At 33.6% G+C, this 13,842-nt stretch overlaps 1 protein-coding gene across 1 annotated transcript in view; it reads left to right on the top strand.

The window, feature by feature from the left end:
- The window catches only part of LOC132753071 (uncharacterized), a gene marked incomplete at its 3' end in the record, with an annotated part of 221,807 nt that overhangs the window by 24,298 nt on the left and 183,667 nt on the right, over positions 1 to 13,842 (top strand). Inside the window, 1 exon segment of the mRNA XM_060743482.1 lies at positions 1,035 to 1,267. Coding sequence (XP_060599465.1) covers positions 1,035 to 1,267 — 233 coding nt within the window.

Raw genomic sequence — 13,842 nt, 5'->3', positions numbered from 1 at the left:
ATTTTGTGTCCCCACTTACACAACAATCATGTCCCGATTGTAAATTTGTCATGCATTTAGAGATTTTGAAATAACTTGGCACAAATTTCTACTCATCACTAAGTTATGTAGCGTCCAAGAACTATGTCCCTTCTTCAAAGGTCAAGGTCACACTTACATTTTGAAGGTTCCTGGACTGTAACTTTTTTTATGCACGAAAGGATTTTTATCTCACCTGTCACAAAGTGACATGGTGAGCTTTTGTGATCTTTTTTCCTCTGGCGTCTGTCCATCCTTCGTCCGTCCGTCATCCGTCTGCCGTCCATCCGTAAACTTTTACTTTAAAGGACCGCTGAGCCAATTTCATCCAAACTTCACAGGAATGTTCCTTTGGTAATCACCAAAGAATTTAATTCCATGCAAAACTCTGGTTGCCATGGCAACAAAAGGAAAAAACTTAAAAAAGCTTCTTTTTAAAAAAAAACCAAACAGCTAGAGCTTAGATATTTGGCATGAGTGAGTGTCTACCAAGTTTGTTCAAGTAAAAGCCCTGGGATCAAAATTGGCCCTGCCCCTGATGATCATAAGAGAAACCGGTTGGCAAATAATTAAATAAGTTAACTCATGGACTGTATTTTTTGTTTTATTTATATGTGACTTTTTTCCGGCACTTGTTTTCATTTTTTGTATATAATATATATATATATATATATATAAATGCGTATATATATGCATATATATATATAAATGCATGTATATAAATGCGTGTGTAATATATATATATATATATAAATGCGTATATATGTAAATGCATATATATATATATATGCGTATATATATAAATGGTATGTATATATATATACAAAATATATAGACAAAACTTATGTGACAAGACAGACTGATTAAATTTTTACAAGGAAACGTTAAGATTTGTTGAAGCATTTCTAAAAAGTTGAGCGTTGCCCCCGCCCGGCGGTGGCTCTTGTTTTTATAAGTAACATAATCTTATCATGCAAATATTTGTGTAAATGACTACTGCATATCTTGAATTTCAGCTGATCAATTGTTATCAGGGGAGACAAATCTGTGTCTTACTACAAGCTCTTTGAGTGTTTTGGCAGTCAATTTTCGCCGATTTAGTGAAAATGCTGGACATACAATAGAGGCTGAATCATCATCAGGTTGTATAGACTGGAGGTCAAAGAAAAAAGATGAAATAAACTTTAAAACTTGGCAGGATAACATAAGGACATTGATTGATTTTGTTTGGAAGGTGAAAGCCTTAAAGGTATCAAAGCTGCTGAAAGTTAGATTTTCCCAGATATTTTCTTTTTGTGCCAAGAGATTGGTATTGACATTTCCTTCTATATGCAACTCCTACATTTCTCAAGAGTTTTCAGCTCCCAGAAAAATTTTGGGGGAGCATATAGTCGCCGGGTCGTCCGTCTGTCCATCTGTACGAACCCAGAGGTACTTGTGTGACTTGGAGAACAATTGGTAACAGTAAATTCTCTTTGATCCTATTCATTCCGTTTATACTTGTGTGTGTTTTTTTAAGCCTTGTGTGACTAAAAATGGCCAAAAAGATCAAAGGAAAAGTCACATAAGTACCATTTTGTTAGTACATCTGTCCGTCACACTTTCGTGTCCGGTCCATAACTTTGTAATTTATCAAAGGAATCTGAAATAACTTGGCACAAATGTTTGTTATAATAAGACGATGTGTCATACGCAACAACCAGACCCCTACCTCAAGGGTCAAGGTCGCAGTTGCTCATTCAAGGTCAACATTGTCTATTTGAGGGTATATGTCGTGTCCGGATCTTTGAAGGGATTTTGAGAATTACTTGCCACAATTGTTCACAATAATGAGACAATGTGTCATGCGCCATAACCGGTCACCTACCACCAAGGTCAAGGACATGCTTGGAGGTCAAAGATTAACATAGTCTGTTATAAGGTATATTTTGTGTCTGGTCCATAACTTTTTCATAGATCAAAGGATTTTGAAAATACTTGGCATAAATAGTCACTATAATAAGACGATGTGTCATGCGCAACACCTGCACCCCTACCTCCAAGGTCAAGGTCACAGTTAGAGGACAAAAATAAACATAGACTGTTATAGGGTATATTTTGTGTTCGATCTAGAACTTCTATATAGTTCAAGGGATTTTAAAATAACTTGGCACAAATAGTCACAATATAATAAGAAGATATGTCAAGCACAACACCTGCACCCCTACGTCCAAGGTCAAGGTCACACATAGAGGTCAAAGGTTAACAGAGTCTATTATATGGTATATTTTGTGTCCCCGTCCATAATTTCTTTATAGATCAAGGGATTTTGAAAAATACTTGGCACAAATAGTCACAATAAAAGTCCCTACCTCCAAGGTCAAGGTCATACTTAGAGGTCTAAGATTTACATAGTCTGTTACAGAGTATATTTTGTGTCTGATCTAGAACTTCTTCATAGTTCAAGGGATTTTACAATAACTTGGCACAAATAGTCACAATAATAAGAGGATATGTCATGTGTTACACCTGTGTCCCTACCTCCAAGGTCAAGGTCACACTTAGAGGTCAAAGATTAGGGCTGGGGCGAGTATTCGAGTACTCGGATAATCACGAATCAAAATGAAAAATCGAGTACGAATATTCGTCAGTCCAGAGATCGTGGATTGCAATTTTATTTGTTTATTATACATTCGCTGTTTTTTACACTTTTAATGTAAAAAAAATCAATTTGCGTATGAATTATGCAACGATTACCTAAATACAATTTGCTCTTTAAAGACAGGAAGTAAACAAACATGCACCATGATGCTGAGCTAGGAAGTCATTAGTTTCGAAAAAGGAATCACTTTATCTTTATTGAGCACTTGTTTTTAAATGAAAATAAATAAATATTTTTAGTCGCTTTGTATAGATCTATAATGACGTGACATGTATTGAAGACTGTTTTATTTTTAGGAAAAACGCAAGTTAATACGTCAGTGTGACATTACAGTACATGTATTGGCTGAAAAAGAGTGGCGCCAATATAAAAATCCCACCAGCAAAATTTACTTCCAATTTTTGGAAATACTTGTCTTTTCATGTGATAAGACAAGTTTGTTGTACCACCTGTATCAGTCAATTTGCCATGGCATGTTTTACAAACTGCTTATTCCTCAATTTCATTGAAAGAAAATTTTGCTGGTGGAATTTTATATTGGGGCGACTCTTTTTCAACCTAGTTTATATTTGCATTGCATATGATATGTTTAATGAATAATTAAATTAATGTTTAGTATTGTTTTAAGAAAAATTAACATGTTTTCAAAACTAATGTTCATGTTTTTATGGGTGTCTTGATAACCAAAAGATTTGTGGTTCGATTTGTGAATCGCATGTGCTGAATTGTGGATCAGATCGGATCGTCACTTACCCAACGATCCACACCCCTATCAAAGATTTACATAGTCTGTTATAGGTTATATTTTGTTTCCAGTCCATAACTTTTTCATAGTTCAAGGGATTTTAAAAATACTTGGTCTGAAAGTTTGTTTTGATCATTTCTTGGTCAAATTCGAATATGGGTCGCCTGAGATCAAAAACTAGGTCCCACTGCCCAAATATGGAAAAACCTTGTTAACACTCTAGTGGTCACATTTTTGACTTGATTATCATCAAACTTTATCAGGATGCTTATCTAGGTAATTGCTCAGATGAGTTCAAACTTGGGTCATCTCTGATGAAAAACTATTTCACAGGAGCAAAAAATAGAAAAATCTTGTTAACACTGTAGTGGCTACTGTTATGATCCAAATATCCTGGAAATTGGTCTGAAAGTTTGTTTTGATGATTTCTAGGCCAAGTACGAATATGGGTCACTTGGGGTTAAAAACTAGGTCACACTGCTCAAATATGGATAATCCTTGTTAACACTCTAGTGGTCACATTTTTGACTCACCTGTCATGAAACTAATTGCTCAGAATGCTTGTCTTTCTTCTGTAATTGTTCGGATGAGTTCGATGGGTCGGGTGTGCGATCTAGGGCCATCTTGGCCCTCTTGTATTACTTGTTTAGTTTTCCCTTTATCTTTGGATTTATTTCCTGGCTTTACAACCACACTTTTAAGTTTATTTTGTTTAGACTCAGCATGGCTTTTATGAGAAACAGGACCGATTCAGGCCTGTTTTGAACCAGAATTGGCAAAATCAGGGTGAAATTGACATGGACCCTGAATTTTTAAGAAATCTCACATGGGAATTCAAGTTTTTTCTACCCTGACATCGTCTTCATTTTGGTAAAAGTCAGGGTGGAAGCAGGAATTTTTGCACTTAGAAAAAATTTTGACACAGATTTTACTGACTTTGAGAAATAGAAGCAAAATCTACCCAGATATTTCAATGTTAGAAAATTTTCAAGAACCAGTTACAATACAGTCTTAAGAGTTCTTCATTTCCAGCCTGATTTTTCTTAGTTAGGGTTGTTAGAATACACTAATAGTACAGTTTACATTGCTGTTCAGATAAAATTAAATTTTTAATTCAGAAGAAAATATATTATAACGTCTATTTCTGGAAAGTTTCAGTTGATTTATGTTAAACTCCATTTAACAAAAATTCTTTTCATTTACTGAATTATTCTTTATAATTTTTTTTTTGAAATTATGTAGATTATTTAGCTCAACATGATTTATTGTTATCTATAAAATTGATAATTGTCACTGGTAATTGATTGTATTTATATTTAACTTATGATAAAAAAATATTATTTAATGCATTAATTGGTCAGCAATGTACAAGATTTTTAGTTTATATCCATCATCTCACAATCTGTACAGAATCTCCTACTTCTAAGGTCAGCTTTCAGTTTATATAAACAAATAACCTTCAAGTGGAACTTTTTACAGTATTTCAAAATACTTTATGTTACACTGGGCTATCTGGCAGATGAAAATAAAGAAGTTACCACAGATTGACCGACAGCAGTTTAAAATCCAGAGCAAATATCACACCCTGAAAATTATTTCCAGCATGGTCATTTTCTTTAGAAAGATTGGAGGCTTTAGTTGTGATTTTAATTCAAATAAATCAACTTACAATTATATATTAATACATAAATGAGTTTTGATAATTACATAGAAAATGAGATTTAAGAATTCAACTACCCTAGCTATACAGAACTTTCTTGGGAAATTTATTGTGAAATTTATATATAACATGGAGCATAATAGATGTGTTAAACTTCGTTATTCAATTTGAAAAAAATGGAGGGAAATAAGCAGCCAATTGTAACAGATAAATGGTAAGTTATAATTGAATTACAGTTCTTAATATTTTTAATTTTTCATAAAATTATGAATTCTGTAAGCTCATTATTCAAAAAAGATTTTAAATTTTCCAGGAAACCTGTTTTAAAATATGGAGGGAAAATGAAATCATACTTAATTTTTCTAAATAAACTATACATTTTGATCATACCATTTTAGAAAAAAACAACTGAAGTCTTAAAATGTAATAAAAATTATGACACGATTGCATATTTGTTTTTTTCTACTTCCAAAATTTAGGTTGAAGCCAAATATTTCAGTAACATGTGACAAGAGGATGAAGAAGAAGAAAATGGTGTAATTGGAACAAAAGAATACAATAGAAGAAATATTACTGGTAATTTTTAATTTTTTTCATTTTCTATCAAAATTAGTTTCAGTTTTAATTATTAAAAGTATTCATTCCTGCAAATTTTATGGAAATAATGACTTCATGAAGTCAGTACATATATGTTTATAATGCTGTAGCTTCTTTAAAATAATTTCATCAATCATTTGTTCTTCTGATGTTTTGATTGCAATTAATGAAATATTATACCTTTAAAACTACATTGTATGGACATATTTCTCTATATAAAGGTGTTACATTTTCTTTTAGATAAATATATAAATTGAAAGTTGACTATAGCATATTCCTCCACTGCTTTCATATGTTTACAGATTGTGTAGTCCAGAGACTATAGTGTGGAATTATGTAATACAGTGTGCAGCTACCTAGTGGAAATATCAAACAAGAATGACTTTTGAAATGTTTTTAATTGTATGAAAATCAAATACAGATAAGTGAAAAAAAAAATCTCAATTATTATTTTGTCAAATATCAAAAAGAACAGGAATCTGGGTGGATTTTTATTTTAATTTCAGGGTGGGATTTGCAAAATTTTGGGGTGGGATAATAGCAGTAGGAAAAAAGTCTGGCCAGACTTTTTAAACAGAAATCAGGGTGAATTATGGCTCATTTAAATATTTCAAATTAATCCCACCCTGAAATTGCTCTTAATTTAACTAGAAGTAAATCTATTTTTAGAAATCTGTGTGAGTGAAAATTCTGCCCTGGATTTCCATTTCAGGGTGGTATTTTTTCTGGCTCATTTAAATATTTCGTTGAATCCACCCTGAAAACACTATATATTGTATACCATAAAATCTAAAAATAGATTTCTGTCTTCTCTATAGTCAACTGAATAGCCTAAAAAATCTGGCTGGGAATAAATTTCTGATCCCATGTCAAATCAGGGTGTAGTCAGGGTAGGCATTTTCGTACAGGTTCGGCTTAGAGGTCTTATCAGCCGAGGTACCCACAGTTACATTAGCCCCAACATCAGGAACAACAGGGACGTTATTCTCTAACTCTGGCTCGGAAAAACCCGAGAAGGACGACTGGCTATCTTTGTCAATTATTAATCTCGTCACTCATATTGCGCTACAGCAGTTTGAGCTTTGCTCGTTTTTTAAACAACCGTAACAAGGTAACAAAATATAATTTTCGCTGACAAAATTTTCGGGAACAAAACACCGTAACACGGTATAAATGAACTATTTCAAGGAAATAAAACCGTAACACGGCAAAGAGATATTCAAAAGAATATCAATAGATAATAAAACTGTTACACAGCTGTTAAAATATGCAGAAAAATCTTGAAAACAAGAAAAATTTACCAGCGGCAAGAAAAAACCAACGTGCTCTCTGAAAGCATTCAGATAACTATGATCAGGTTGTTCTGTGACTTAAGTCCGGTATTTTACGTTTCTTTAAAGAATGTGCTCATTGTGTAAGGGTGTTAGGATAAATATACTTACAAGGCTGAAGGCGTATGAAAAATAATGTCGAAAATTTAACTAAGTCAGTAAACAGGACGTGGATGAGTGATAGACCTGAAGTTGAATCCTACATTATGGGACCACATGTCTATACTGTATGCCAAATATCAAGAGGCTGTGATAAGTAGTTACTTAGAAAACTGTTACGAAAATTTCCTACCAATGACCATTAATGTAAAAAAAATTAACTAAGTTGCTAAACAGAAAGTGGATGAGTGAGAGACCTGAAATAAAACCCACAGTATGGGATCATATGTCAATGCTGTATGCCAAATATTAAGAGGCTGAGAAAACTTCCTACCATTGACTATTAATGTCGAAAATGTAACTAAGTCGGTAATAAGGAAGTGGATGAGTGACAGACCTGAAATTGAATCCCACAGTATGGGACCACATGGCAATATCATAACCCGGGTTTGCACCTGTGCAACCCAGCCAAAAATTACAAGTCTGTGTGAAGTATGTTTTCTTGGCCTAGCATTAATGATAATGCAACCTTTTGTAGATAGGTATATACCCAAACATGGTAACAATGACACACGTACTAAACACCTGGATTGACGATGAATTTATTAATTCAAATAGTAAGAGGACAAGTGCTTCTCGCGCTCATGTATACATTTGGTACAAGCGATTTCATGATGGTAGTGTTGAAACTACAGAAGATTTACGTTGTGGGAGACCAAACATTATTAATGAGAAAACCTTAACATTTGTGAAAAACATCATTGATGATGACCGGCGCCTTACGGTAAGAGATATTTCTGAATAATGTGATATTTCAAAAACAACTGTGCATAAAATCCTTACTGAAAACTTTGGAATAGAGCATGTTTGTGCACGTTAGGTCCCCATGTTAATAAAGAGGCGCGTTTTAGAGCACCAAATTAATTTATTCGCAAATGGAAAAGAGGCGGTGATGCATTTATGGACAGAATTATTACAACTTATACATCATGGTTTCATACAGCTGCAACTACTTCGCTGGAAATTCAGTTACTGGGATTTGAGACTCTGCTGCAAGCACAATACAGTCCGGACTTAGTGCCGATGGATTTCGCCTTGTTCCCATTGATAAAGTCTCAACTCAGAGGTATAAATTCAGGAATTTCACTGAACTAAGAAAAACAACACTATTTATTATTATTTATTTTTTCTGAAATTGAGAGTAACTGGTATTCAAAGGAGTATGACAAATAGGTTGATAAAGAGAGGAAATGTGTGGGATGCAACGGTGAATATTTTGAGAAAGAATTGTAATGGCGCTTCAACTTCGACGTCACATTTTATTAAGTAAATTCATGATGTAACGTCATGGCTTGCTCCGCACACATGTACATCCCTTTTCATAAACCCGTGCCATTTCATTATTTAAGGACAGAAAGTTTTTAAATTTTGTAGCATCGATCACAGAACATTGGTGAGTGATTGGAGAAAGTTTCATTTAATTCTAATGCGAAATACTTGTATTAAAGCAGGTGTCTACGAACTGTCCGGACAACCCTCGTATACATTAAACTTTATGCTTTAAACAAAAAAAACAAACTTTTTACAACATTTACCATTAGACAGGATTAATTTTGACCTTAAGTTTTTCAAGATTGTATGTAAATGATATGCAGACTGGAAATCTATACACCTGACAGACAAATAATATCTGTCATATGTTGCGGTTCGGACCAGAATATCCATCCGGAGGAATGGATATTCTGATCCGAACCGCAAACATATGTCAGATATTTTTTCTTGCATATTCTGCCATATTATTTCATATTTCAAATGGTTTACCTCAATATGATATATGTTCATGGAAATTAAAGTCATTTCATCCATAATTGTTTTCTTACAATAGCGTATGAACTTACAACAACGGCGAAATGACGTCATCCTAAGCACATATTTCCCTTCTATAATGACGTCATTTTAAACCTGTTCATTCATAAAGTGCGCTAAAATGACGTTGTTGTTTGGCACCAACTCATCTGGCACCCCTCATGCCAGATGAAATTTCCGGCATGGGTAAAATTCACGATAATGCCAGTCTGCTAGACCAGAAAATGTTTCCTTTTTTCGAATTTTTCCATGAATATGTGACCATAAGGCTTGGAAATTTTTGAACAACATATTCTGAGGTATCCAATGCCTTTCCTCGTAAAACTTTGGCTAGAAACTTCTTAAAAGGAAGTTTTTCACATATTTGACCCGAACAATTAGGTGAAATATGTAGGTCCATTATTATGAAAATGGAAGCCTGATGTTCATTTAAAAAAAGTGTTTATACCTTGGTCATTCAAACAAAAAGTTATAATGGTTTTCCTCCAAAAATGATGTATTTCTCTTCTAAACAAACAACTGTGCACAGTTCAACTCTATTTATTTATGATAAAATCTTACAGTTCACATATATTCGTCTTACATGTCCAATCAATCAGTAAATCAATCAGTTGATTGATCACTAGATCATTCTATCAACAATCATCAATCAGTGAATGAATCATTGAGTCAATGAAATCAACGAATTCAACACTCTGAAAGTAAACAAATAACATCAACATAAAAATAGAGTTAAATCCATTTCCTATGTCTGAAAAGCATAATTATCATTGTGCTACCCCTGTCTACCAAGCAGAATCCCATGAGTGAACAAACGTCGTATTTTATTACGTATTATGTTGTTTTTTTAAATATTTTATTAATTCATTGTTTGAAATAAAATTTATCCTATAATAAACATATATATATATTTTTAACATTGTACAACAAGTTTGGATAATGATTGCCCAATCGAACTCAACTATTTAAAATATGCATGAATATAGATTAACACAATACACAATGTACCGGTAATACACATTTGAAAACAATGGGATAATAATTCTTAATATTTTAAGGAAACGACGAACATATGTACTAACAAACAATTATATTGACATATTTATCATTCGACCAATGTAAGAGGCCTATGTCCTACGTAATAATAGTTCACCCTCTGTTGGCTCGAACTACCAATCTCTTAAACAAATTTGCACAGGCCCTCCGGTTATTGTAATGCAGAAAAGTTGGTGTATGGGTAGCTTACATCAAGAGGCTTTTGTGATCGCTTTTCATCCGGTGTCCATCCGTAAACTTTTACTTTAAACGACATCTCCTCATAAATCGCTAAGCTAATTTCATCCAAACTTCACAGGAATGTTCCTTTGGTGGTCACCTTTAAAAATTGTTCAAAGAATTTAATTCCATGCAGAACTGAGACTGGTTGCCATAGCAAACGAAAAAAAAGACTTAAAATATCTTCTTTTAAAAAAGTCAAATAGCTAGAGTTTAGATATTAAGCATGAAACATCTTCTAGTGAGTGTCTACAAGGTTTGTTCATATAAAAGGCCTAGGGTAAAAATTGCCCGTCCCTAGGGTCATTGAGGTCATTGATTTTCCTTATATATATATATATACCTAGGGTCATTGATTTTCATATATATACAGTGAAAGCTGAGAAAACCGGACGGCTTTCGTACCGAGGGATTTGTCCAGTTTTCTCAGCGGTCCGGTATTCTCAACGTCCCCTTCAGCTGTTCAGGATCCTCATATGTACCGAGTAATAACTTACAAAGAATGCTGTATATTTGCATTTTCATGATCATATGTACGTATATTGCTAAATAAAGAAATGATAAAAATACAATAAAATATGTTGTAATTATTTTTTGTCACATTATTGCATATAATGACAATAAAATTTTGGATTTAAACGAACAGCATAGGTCCGATTACATCCGGATATGTTTACATTTGGGTAATGGATAATGATTTTTACGAACACAGTTTACTTTCTTTGTATATAATAATGTCCCAATTGTAAATATTGCCAATACCATATTTGTCAGATAAAGATCTTTAAAGTAGGTCTCGCCAAAGTTTCACTGTTTTTGATTAATTTAACATTGTCGCTTATAGACAGCTCTCGTCAAACTCTTTTCAGCCATGGAATAGAATTTAGCGCTGCTAAATGTTTCCGATGCGTATTCATTTTGGGAAATGAATATACAAAAAGCAACGCAGTATAAAACTACTCTATATTTTCGATTCATACTGATTTTAACTTACCAATTCCTCGTTCATTTTGGCATTTATGTAACACGGTAACATCTATGCCTTACAATAAATCAAACTGTGAAAAGAGACATAAGAAACAAATCAGACCATCATGCAGTGCTCCGTTACCGCTCAGGTAGCGTTTTAGACACAACCAAGTGACAAGTACACAAGGTTATTCACACATTCGTCGTCCGGTATTGTCAGGGTAATTGTCTATATAATTGACTTTGTAGTCCCCTATCAACCGTCCAATATTCGGTTTTTACAGATTCCGGTATTGTCAATGTTTAATGCAATAGTTTAAAGAAGGGAAAATTTGGGACTGAAATATTCGTCCGGTATTTAGAGAGTTCCGATTTTCTCAGCGTCCGGTTTTCTCAAACTTTACGGTATATAGGAAAATCAATGAAGTCAAGGAAATATATATAGTAACAATTTAAAAAATCTTCTTTTAAAAAACTCAAATAGCTAGAATTAGAGATAAAGCATGAAACATCTCCTAGTGGGTGGCTACCAAGTTTGTTCATATTGAAGCCCTGGGGTCAAAATTAGCCCCACCTAAGGGGGTCATTGTTTTTCCCTATATGTATATAGTAAAAACTTAAAAAATCTTCTTTTAAAAAACCCAAAGAGCTAGAGATTCGATATTTAGCATGAAACATCTTCTGAGCTTGCTCAGGGTGAGCTTTTAGGATAGTTGAATGTCCGTCGTCCATCCACATTTGTACTTTAACACTATTATACCGGTCACATTATTGCCTTGATCATCATCAAACTTTGTCAGGATGTTTGTCTAGGTAATTGCTCAGATGAGTTCGAACATGGGTCATCTCGGAAGAAAAACTGATAACAGGAGCTAAAAATGGAAAAATCTTGTTAACACTCTTGTGGCTACTGTTTTTATTTCCAGATATCCTGGAAATTGGTCTTAAAGTTTGTTTTGATGATTTCTAGGTCAAGTTCGAATATGGGTCACCTGGGATAAAAAACTAGATCACACCACCCAAATATGGAAAAACCTTGTTAACACTCTTAATTTGTCACATTTTTGACGCAATTGTCACCAGACTTGGTCAGAATGCTTTTTTATGTAATTGCTCATATGAGTTTGAACATGGGTCATCTTGGATGAAAAACTAGGTCACAGGAGCTAAAAAAAGACAAATCTTTTTAACACTCAAGTGGCTACTGATCAATCCAAATATCCTGGAAATTGGTCTGAAAGTTTGTTTTGATGATTTCTAGGTCAAGTACGAATATGGGTTACCTTGAGTCAAAAACTAGGTCACCCTGCTCAAATATGGAAAAACCTTGTTAACACTCTAGAGGTCACATTTTTTACTCAACTGTCATGGAACTTGGTCAGAATGCTTGTCGGATCAGTTTGAGGGTCAGGTGAGCGATCTAGGGCTATCTTGTCCCTCTTGTTTTAAAAAGCCCAAAGAGCTAGAGCTTAGATATTTGGCATGAAACATCTTCTAGTGTCTACTAATTATTTAAAAAAAAGCCGGGGTCAAAATTGTCCCCGCCCTGGAGGTCATTGATTTTCCTTATATGCATATAGTAAAAACAAAAAACAAATCTTTGAAAAAACCCAAATAAACAAGTATTCTGACTCTGGTGAGTGATTTAGGGCCATCATGGCCTTCTTCAAACTTCAAATATATATATATTACTTATCGTTTATTATAACACACATGTTGTGTGACAAGGTTCATAACTCTAGCATGACTATTTCTAGAAATTACTCCCCCTTGAACTTGGAATTGATGTTAACAAATGTTATTTTTAGCTCAACTATTCGAAGAATATGAAGAGCTATTGCAGTCACCCCGGCATCGTCGTCCACGTTCGCATCGGCATCTGCATTGGTTAAAGTTTTTTGTAAAGTCAAATGTGTCAATTATTGCTTGAGGTATTCAATTGAAACTTACAATACTTATTTAAAGTAACAATGTACATCAGATTGACAAGTTGGATAACTCTGCCTACAATATTTGCAGAATTATGCCCCTTTGAAACTTAGAAATTTTGGTTCAAGGTTAAAGGTCTTAAAAACTATCAAAAAATTTACTTGAAATTTTACACATGTAATTACGGTCAAAATTGAAGGTCATATCTCAAGATCCATTACTCTGCCATGTATTTTGACTGAATTATGCTCCCTTTTGTACTAAAAAATATCTCATTTTCTTGGTTAAGTTTTACATGCAAGTTTATTAAAGATACAAACTTGAAACTTCATATGTATATTTGTGGTCATAAATAATGATCACTGAAGAGCACTCATATCTGTGTCATGTATTTAGGCTGATTTTTCTCCCCCTTTTTATTTAGTCTCTTGGTTAATGTTTACATGTAAGTTTTACATATCTCGATAACTATCAGAGATTTTGATTTGAAACTTCACATATGCATGAAGGGTCATAATTGTATGTCACATGACTGTCCATTCAAACTCCAACACGTCCATTACAAAACTGCTGACTTGTTCCTTGATTTTGAAATATATTTTCATCAACAAAATAAGGGTTCCTGATAATTTAATCTTTTTACACATTTTTAGCTCGACTTTTTTTTTTGAAAAAAAAGTAGAGGTATTGTTATAGTCGGGTCGGCGTTTCC

This window comes from Ruditapes philippinarum, unplaced genomic scaffold, assembly GCF_026571515.1.
Source record: "Ruditapes philippinarum isolate M1 unplaced genomic scaffold, ASM2657151v2 ctg44_1_1_1_1, whole genome shotgun sequence".
NCBI classification, from domain to species: Eukaryota; Metazoa; Mollusca; class Bivalvia; order Venerida; family Veneridae; genus Ruditapes; species Ruditapes philippinarum.
The sequence above is the reverse complement of the archived record's forward strand: the minus strand, read 5'-3'. Positions and strand labels throughout refer to the sequence as shown.